Raw genomic sequence first — 8,299 nt, forward strand, 5'->3', positions numbered from 1 at the left:
AGGGCAACAAAAGACTTACCACGCACACAAGCCAACCGTGAAACGGGGGTGGGAGGACGTCGAGAGACTAACATGTACCCCGCCGGGTCATCTCGAGTGACCTTGCAGCCCGGCGCCTCGTGAGGCGCTGCTGACAGCGGGAAGGGTTGGGGGTGACGGGCATGTGTGTTGTGCCCGTCACCCCTCTGTACTGTGTCTACACGGGGAGTGGCTGGGCCGGGGAGTGGGTTGGGCACGGGCAAAGTGAGCATCGTCGACAAAAGAGAGCGCCTCGCCATGGCAGTCTACACGTGCTCTGAGCCGCTGTCTCCATTCGCTGTGTGTTCCAGTTTGCCATGGTCATCGAATCTCCGTGTGCCAGATTGCGAGAAGTGAGCATGCCGAGCTAGTCCCCGCGGGGCGCGAAGAGACCCGGGCGCATTGCAGAAGGCAGTTGAGCAGTGTGCGGTCGAGAGGCGTGCAGCGGTGGAGGAGGGGGGAGCGTGTCCGAGCTGGTCCCGCGGCGCGAAGAGACCCGGGCGCATTGCAGAAGGCAGTTGAGCAGTGTGCGGTCGAGAGGCGTGGAGCGGTGGAGGAGGGGGGAGCGTGTCCGAGCTGGTCCCGCGGCGCGAAGAGACCCGGGCGCATTGCAGAAGGCAGTTGAGCAGTGTGCGGTCCGAGATGTGGAGCGGTGGAGGAGCGCCGCGGCGCGAAGAGACCCGGGCGCATCACAGTTCAAGAATAGGGTGCGGTCGAGAGGCGTGCGGTGGAGGAGCGTGTCCGAGCTGGTCCCGCGGCGCGAAGAGACCCGGGCGCATCACAGTTCAAGAATAGGGTGCGGTCTGTCTCCATACCTTATCATCGCCTCGTCAGTGGGTTGTCTGTCTGTCGCCATACCATATCATCGCCTCGTGTGCGGCAGCGCCGAGCAGCAGAACGAAGAGCAGCGACGACTGCGGTTGGAGCGCGGGAGCGAGGGGCGGGCGCCGCGGCGGCGGCGGAGGAGAGAGCGGTGGCAGGAGGAGTGGCGGCGGTCTTCGGGATGGCAGTGTGCGTTGGTGAAGGTGCTGTGCGGCTGTCGGTGTCATCGTGGCTCCCGTCACCATTCATCCGTCACCATATCATCGCCTCGTGTGCGGCCGCGCCGAGCAGCAGAACGAAGAGCAGCGACGACTGCGGTTGGAGCGCGGGAGCGAGGGACGGGCGCCGCGGCGGCGGCGGAGGAGAGAGCGGTGGCAGGAGGAGTGGCGGCGGTCTTCGGGATGGCAGTGTGCGTTGGTGAAGGTGCTGTGCGGCTGTCGGTGTCATCGTGGATCCGTCACCATTCGTCCGTCACCATATCAAACCTACAGGCAGAAGGGGGGGGGAGTTAGTCGTGGAGCTATGTGTGGGGGGTTGGTGCGGCGCGACCATATCATCGCCTCATGTGCGGCAGCGCCGAGCAGCAGGACGGGTAGCGACTGCGGTGGAGCGTCGGAGCGAGAGCGGGGGGGGGCGGGGGGCGCGGCGGCCGCACGGTGGCGGCGGCGGCGGCGGCGGCGGTGAGGGGGGAGAGGGAGGCGACGGGCGATGATGGAGAGACGGCGCCAATACGGATCACGCTCTCTCACCGCATGCTTGCACCGAGGCGCCGAGGCGAGACGACGAGCGCGACTGCGAGGTTGGAACACCGGACGAGGGGGCGGGGCGGGGCGGCGGCGGAGGCGGAGGCGGCGGAGGCGGCAGTGGCGGGTGGAGCGAGGTGATAGAGGGGAAGAGGAGCCGACTGGCCTCGCGTGCCGCGTGCCGCCGAGCAGGAAGGTAGCGACTGCGGTGGAGCGTCGGAACGAGAGGGGGAGGGGGCGGAAGGCGCGGCGGCCGCACGGTGGCGGCGGCGGCGGCGGCGGCGGTGAGGGGGGAGAGGGAGGCGACGGGCGGTGATGGAGAGAAGCACACACAGGGCCACTTGCCGAAAGAAGGAGCCGCCCGGAGGCTTGTTTGCAACTGCGGTTGGCAGCGGAAGCGAAGGGCGGGGCCGGGCCGGGCAGGCGCAGTCGAGTGACACCCGGCGCCAAATATGGATCACGCTCTCTCACCGCATGCTTGCACCGAGGCACCGAGGCGAGACGACGAGCGCGACTGCGAGGTTGGAACACCGGACGAGAGGGCGGGGCGGGCGGCGGCGGAGGCGGAGGCGGCGGAGGCGGCGGAGGTGGAGGTGGCGGGTGGAGCGAGGTGATAGAGGCGAAGAGGAGCCGACTGGCCTCGCGTGCCGCGTGCCGCCGAGCAGGAAAGTAGCGACTGCGGTGGAGCGTCGGAACGAGAGCGGGGGGGGGGGGGGCGGAAGGCGCGGCGGCCGCACGGTGGCGGCGGCGGCGGCGGCGGCGGTGAGGGGGGAAAGGGAGGCGACGGGCGGTGGTGGAGGAGGAGGTGGAGAGAAGCACACACGCTGCGCCTCGCGTGCCGCCGAGCAGCGGCCCGACACAGCACAGCAGGGAGTCCTCATCACTGTGTCCTGGGCGCGTCTCAGATTGGTTTCGGTGTTTTTCGGTAGGGTTTTTCCGTAGGGTACGCTACGTCAGCTCTCGAGGTAACTTAAGATATGACTGTGAGCCAGGTCAAGGAATAAATTTAGATGCAGTACGGTATTGAAAGTTCTATGTTTGACATCAAAATTGGGTCTACCACTCTCAAAAACTTCTCCAAAATACTCAGCTACCAAACAACTCTAACACTCACACGTCATTTGGGGCCTGGAGCCCTGTTCACGCGCGCGCGAGACGTGCAGGCAGGGTTGCCAGGTGAGAGCGAATGGCGCGGTTCACGCCTCGCACAACAGAGAGAGAGATGCGCTCTGCATGGTGGGACATAAAAGAGAGCGAGTACTTGGGCGAGTAGGCCGTGCGGTCAACGCTGCCGCGCGCGACTTTGCGCGCGAGGCGGCGCAGCTTGAGAACGGCGGTGGGCGAGAAGCCGCCGCCGAACGTCTCGTGGAGCAGCAGGTTGAAGTTGTTGCGCTTGACAAAGATCGCGTCGTGGTAGAAACCGCGATGCGCCTTGACGTAGCCGTGGCCGGTCTTGTGGGAGAAGGGTTGGCTGGGCTGCCCGCGCGCCTTGCAGCCCATGTTTAGGCGGCGGGCCTTCTCCTCGGTGTTGCCGAAGGCGTAGGAGTGGCCGACGGAGGCGGGCGTGCCGCCACTCGAGGCGTTGCCAACGCCCGTCGAGGAGGTCTTGAGGAGGGGCGTCCAGAGCTTGATCTCATTTGGAAGCGCCGCGGAGAGCCAAAGGCCGAGCTTCCGCTGTGGAGCTCGTCCTGGAGGGTGTCGGAGGAGAGGGCGGTAGCGTACGTACCGTCGACACGGACATCGATGGCCTTGCCGGCGAAAGGCGTTGAGGCGGAGACGAGGCGCGCGGCTTCGCGGTTGTTGACGGCGCTGTCTCCGAGGGACGGGTAGTTCTTGACGTGTACATCCCGCGCCTTGACGAGCTCCTGGTGCGCGAACCAGTCCTTGTGATTCTTGATGGCAGCGAGCGCCCGCGGCCGCGGGTACGTGGATTTGCAAGTGCCATTGAGAATCGCGTCGGTAGCTGGAAGGGACTCGGGCTCGGGGAGCGGGACGCTCTGGGTCATGCTGGCGACTGCAAGGTGCCCTGTGCCTGTCGGGGCAATCCCCTCACTGTTTCCGCGTCCGCCGACGCATTTATCCTCAGCCGACCAAAGGCACGCCGAAGACGGCAGCATCAACCAGCGGCCACCTTTAGGGACTGGGCCGACTGCGCGTGGCACAGCCTTTGCCGTCTCACCTGCTTTCGAGAGCGGCATGCTATGGCGGGCAGCCAGGCAGATGACTTGCACCATGCGCACGCCTGAAGCGCTCAACGGTAGGCGACGACTCAGCGGCGAGGCCGGGAACGAGTGGTGCCGCGGCAGCAGGACGGGCCTCGGCTGGGCCGGTACCGAACGGCCGCAGCTTGAAGACCGCCGCGCTTGCCATAGCTGGTACGTTGATCCCGTGGACGCGCCTCCAAGAGGCGCACTCCAGTGGCAGTACGGCGTGTGCAGCTCTGGCTGCGCGCCGTGCATGTACGCGGAAGATCCCGAGACCGGCACCTATCGCTGCATGATGGGGAGCGTGGTGTACGGCTGCAATGCATCATCGCCCTTGCCACCTCCCTTGCTGTCGCCCCTGCCATCGCCGCCGCCCCCACCTCCTCCGTCGCTGTCGCCACCACTGCAAGCGACGCCACCGCCTCCGTCGCCGTCGCCGCCTCCGGCTCCGCAGCAGGAGCAGGGAACCATAGCCTGCTCGGACGTAGGCTGCATCAGAGCTGCGCTAAATCGCCGTAACCGGCCGGCCTCGGCAATGCAAACTATTCTTCTCTCCGCGCCGCGCTTTCATCTCTCTGGCACACCGATTCAAGTGCCAGATGGGCTGCGTGTTATGTTGACAAGCAGCGGGGGTTCGGCGACCATCGATGCACAGGGGAAATCACGTGCATTCACGGTGGAGACAAATGCACGACTCACCCTCATAGACGTGACAATCTTGAACGGCTCGGAGCCATCCGGGGGCGGAGGGTGCATATTGGTGAACGGCCCAAGAGCTTTCTTGTTTCTGCAGCGGGTGAGAATCACTCGGTGCTTGGCTGAGCGGGGCGGTGGCATACGCCTGAAGGATGCTCAAGCCACGCTCACCGATACCACAATCGAGGACTCTGCAGCAACGGGGGATTGTGGCGATGATCCCGCCGGTGATGGCATGAGCTGCGCACGCTTTGACGGCGGTGCAATCGCGGTGGACAGGTCTTCAAAGGTAGAGCTCAACCGCTGCCTCGTGCGCGGCTGCTCGGCATTAGACGATGGAGGAGGAATGACCGGTTTGGGCAAAGCTACCATTGTCTTGCGCAACACGTCAATCGTCGACTGCCACGCCGGCGACGACGGAGGAGCTGTGCAGCTCCACTCTAGCAGGTTGGTAGTCCACGGCTCACAGTTGCGTGGATGCAGTGCAGTCGACGCCGGGGGTGCTGTGTATGTGCATATCAGGTCGTCCGCAAACGTGGTCGCCTCTAAGGTTTCAGACTGCCACTCGGACCGTGGAGGTGGTGTAGCCGTGTGGAAAGGCAGCTACGCATCTATCCAAGAGACGAGTTTCAGAAACTGCCACGCCAAATCAAATGGCGGCGCCGTCTCAACCACAGGTCATGGGTTTTCAGAATGTCATCCAACAGATAGTCCATTGAAGTGTGGGATACGGATAGATGACAGCATGTTCGACAACTGCTCAGCGAGCACAGGAGGCTGCTTTTCCGACGAGACATTTACTGATCGGTTTGACATCGAAAATCCGAAGCTTGAGATCGCTTTGTCCAACCTAAGTTTCTCCCGTTGCCGTGCAACTCTGGCTGGCTCCGCTTTTTCGTTCGAGGCCCGGCGCTGCCCCAAGCAAGATTCCTCCTGCAAAAGTCTCACACCTATGACGGGCCGAGGAGCGATCCGGCTTGTAGAATGCTGTGAAGACGGTGTTTCGTTGATCAAGCTCGCAAGCCAGGATCTACCCGCTGCGTCCAACGTGCTGGAACGTCTCTCCATCGACGGTGCCGGCAGTTGTCCGACGATGCCGGCGCCAACGGTGGCGCCGACGAAGGCGCCCAACGCCGCTCCCGCGTACCCGTGCATTGACAGCCCCGATGCGGACCACTACATCCAGTGGCAGTACGGCGTGTGCAGCTCTGGCTGCGCGCCGTGCATGTACACCAAAGATCCTGAGACCGGCACCTATCGCTGCATGATGGGGAGCGTGGTGTACGGCTGCAATGCATCATCGCCCTTGCCGCCTCCCTTGCTGTCGCCCCTGCCATCGCCGCCGCCCCCACCTCCTCCGTCGCTGTCGCCACCACTGCAAGCGACGCCACCGCCTCCGTCGCCGTCGCCGCCTCCGCAGCAGGAGCAGGGAACCATAGCCTGCTCGGACGTAGGCTGCATCAGAGCTGCGCTAAATCGCCGTAACCGGCCGGCCTCGGCAATGCAAACTATTCTTCTCTCCGCGCCGCGCTTTCGTCTCTCTGGCACACCGATCCAAGTGCCAGATGGGCTGCGTGTTATGTTGACAAGCAGCGGGGGTTCGGCGACCATCGATGCACAGGGGAAATCACGTGCATTCACGGTGGAGACAAATGCACGACTCACCCTCATAGACGTGACAATCTTGAACGGATTGGAACCAGACGGGGAAGGCGGTGGTATCTCAGTGGTCGGGCCGAACAGCAGATTGGTTCTGCGGGGCGTGAAAATCGCTGCGTGCTCGGCTGCTCGGGGTGGCGGCATACACCTCAGACGCGCTCACGCCACGCTCAATGACACCACCATCGAGAATTGCCATGCAGACGCGAAATGTGCAAACCCCACCGCTCCAGGGATGAGCTGTGCCGTTCATGACGGCGGCGGCATTGCGGTGGACCTGAGATCCACAGCAGAGCTCAACCGCTGTCTTGTGCGCGGCTGCTCAGCAGCGGACGACGGAGGAGGGTTGACCGGTTTAAATCTTGGTTCCCTTGCTTTGCGTGACACATCTGTGGTCGATTGCCACGCCGGCGACGACGGGGGTGCGATTCAACTTCACTCCTCCAGTGTGTTGATCCACGACTCGCAACTGCGTGGCTGCAGCGCGGCCGACTATGGTGGCGCCGTCTATGTGCACGCAAAGTCATCCGCGGACATTGTCTCCTCGAATATTTCGGACTGCCGCGCCGTGAATGACGGCGGCGGTCTCATGATATGGAAGGACAGCCACGCCTCCATCCGCAAGACCAGCATCCGTGGCTGCCGTGCGGGCGCGAACGGCGGTGCCATCGCGACACACCCGCATCATGAAAGGCGTTCCTACCTGAAGAATTATCCGAGCCCGCCGGTGTGCGGACTGCGGGTGGAGGACAGTACGTTTGAGAACTGCTCTGCGAGCCGGGGAGGAGGGTTGCTGGACTTGACATGGGCACACGAACTCGACCCCACAAACCGAAAGCTCGAGATGCACCTATCCAACCTGACTTTCTACCGATGCCGCGCCAGTGTGGCCGGTTCCGCGTTTGCTTTCGTCCGGAACTGTACGCCGCCAGGCGCCCCCCCCGCTCGGCCCCGCTGCAAAGGTCTCGCTCCCGTCACTGGTCAGAAGCCGATCCGGCTCGACGAATGCTGCGTGGCGAAGCAAGGAAGGGGCTACGTTTCAATGATCGACGTGCAAGCTGAGGACGTATCCGCCGCAGCCGGCGCACTTGCACGGGTGCGCGTCCTGGACGCAGGAAGCTGTCCGCTGCTGCCGCTTCCGGCCCCGCCGCCTCCTTCGTCTGCTGCCGCGCCCACATACCCGTGTATCGACTCTCCCTCGGGAGAGCGCCTCCTTGGCGAGGCGGGCCCAGAAGGGGACCAATGGTGCTACCAACAAGCCTCGAGCGAACTAGGCAACTTGGAGGCCTGTGGAGGCTTCTACATCGAAATCGGCGACGCGGCGACAGTTGGGTCGGACGGCTACGTCCCTTGCTCGGCCGGCTGCGCGCCGTGCGTGAAAAAAGAGAACCGACTTGGGAAGATGGTCTGCAGGCAGGACGGTCGCGCCCTCCCGCGGTCTACTATCTTTTCCCTGTGCTCCTGAATCATCATTTTGCCAACAGCAAGACTGCCCTCTGACTTCTCTCTCTGTGCTCTCTGCGACTCCTTTTACATTAAGTCGGCGGTGAGACAAGTGGTGTTTTCGTATTGGCTGCATGCGCATGTGACCACTGCGTGTTGGGTGGTGCCTTTTGTGGTTGTGCTGCGCGCGCTCTCTTGGCGCCGTTTCGCGTTTGCTGCCCCTTGCTCTACACACTGTGTACCTCTCGCTACACGCTAGCGCCTCTCGAGTCTCGTGCGGGTGATCTTTACATCTTTTTATTTAGCGGGGTATAACTTCAGGCGCCTGTGCTAGTTGACATGGTCCCACAGGGGAGCATTGTCCATTTGTCGGGACAGGCCTAGCTCTTGCGGCGGTATTCCGCCGGCGGCCGCCGCGGACGCGCTCGCGGGCGCCGTCGGAGCCCTCCGCCCGGGCCGCGCCGCCGCTACTCGCGGGAGTCGGCGCGCGCTCTCACTACTGCGTGGATGCGCAGAAGGCGGCGGCGTTCTGGAAGAGGCGGAGCCACGGCGCCGACGCGTTCGCCTCCCACTCTGGCGGCGCCCACGGACATTGCCACTTGACGAAACAGCGCTCGGGGTGCGGCATCATGGCGAGGTGGCGCCCGTCGGGCGAGCAGAGGGCGGCGATGCCCTCGGGGGAGCCGTTGGGGTTGTGCGGGTACTCCTGCGTCA

General features: G+C 64.0%; 2 protein-coding genes across 2 annotated transcripts; one reads left to right on the forward strand and one right to left on the reverse strand.

The window, feature by feature from the left end:
- The first annotated feature begins 204 nt into the window (after window positions 1-204).
- Window positions 205-1,479, forward strand: EMIHUDRAFT_446876 (hypothetical protein). The gene is made up of 5 exons (XM_005791225.1): window positions 205-524; window positions 546-621; window positions 705-1,112; window positions 1,174-1,177; window positions 1,408-1,479. Coding segments are annotated over exons 1-5 (519 nt in total). The 5' UTR covers window positions 205-522; the 3' UTR covers window positions 1,437-1,479.
- Window positions 1,480-8,081: 6,602 nt separating this feature from the next.
- On the reverse strand, window positions 8,082-8,299 carry EMIHUDRAFT_77799 (hypothetical protein; the record flags this gene model as incomplete). Its single annotated transcript, XM_005791226.2, has 1 exon — window positions 8,082-8,299. A coding segment is annotated over one exon (218 nt), but the record flags the coding sequence as incomplete, so codon positions are not given.

This window comes from Emiliania huxleyi, assembly GCF_000372725.1.
Source record: "Emiliania huxleyi CCMP1516 unplaced genomic scaffold EMIHUscaffold_1143, whole genome shotgun sequence".
Lineage (NCBI taxonomy): Eukaryota > Haptophyta > Isochrysidales > Noelaerhabdaceae > Emiliania > Emiliania huxleyi.

Coding starts and splice junctions, on each gene's coding strand:
- EMIHUDRAFT_446876 (XM_005791225.1), top strand. Junction 622..704: donor CGCGGCGCGAAGAGACCCGG/GCGCATTGCAGA, acceptor AGAGACCCGGGC/GCATCACAGTTCAAGAATAG.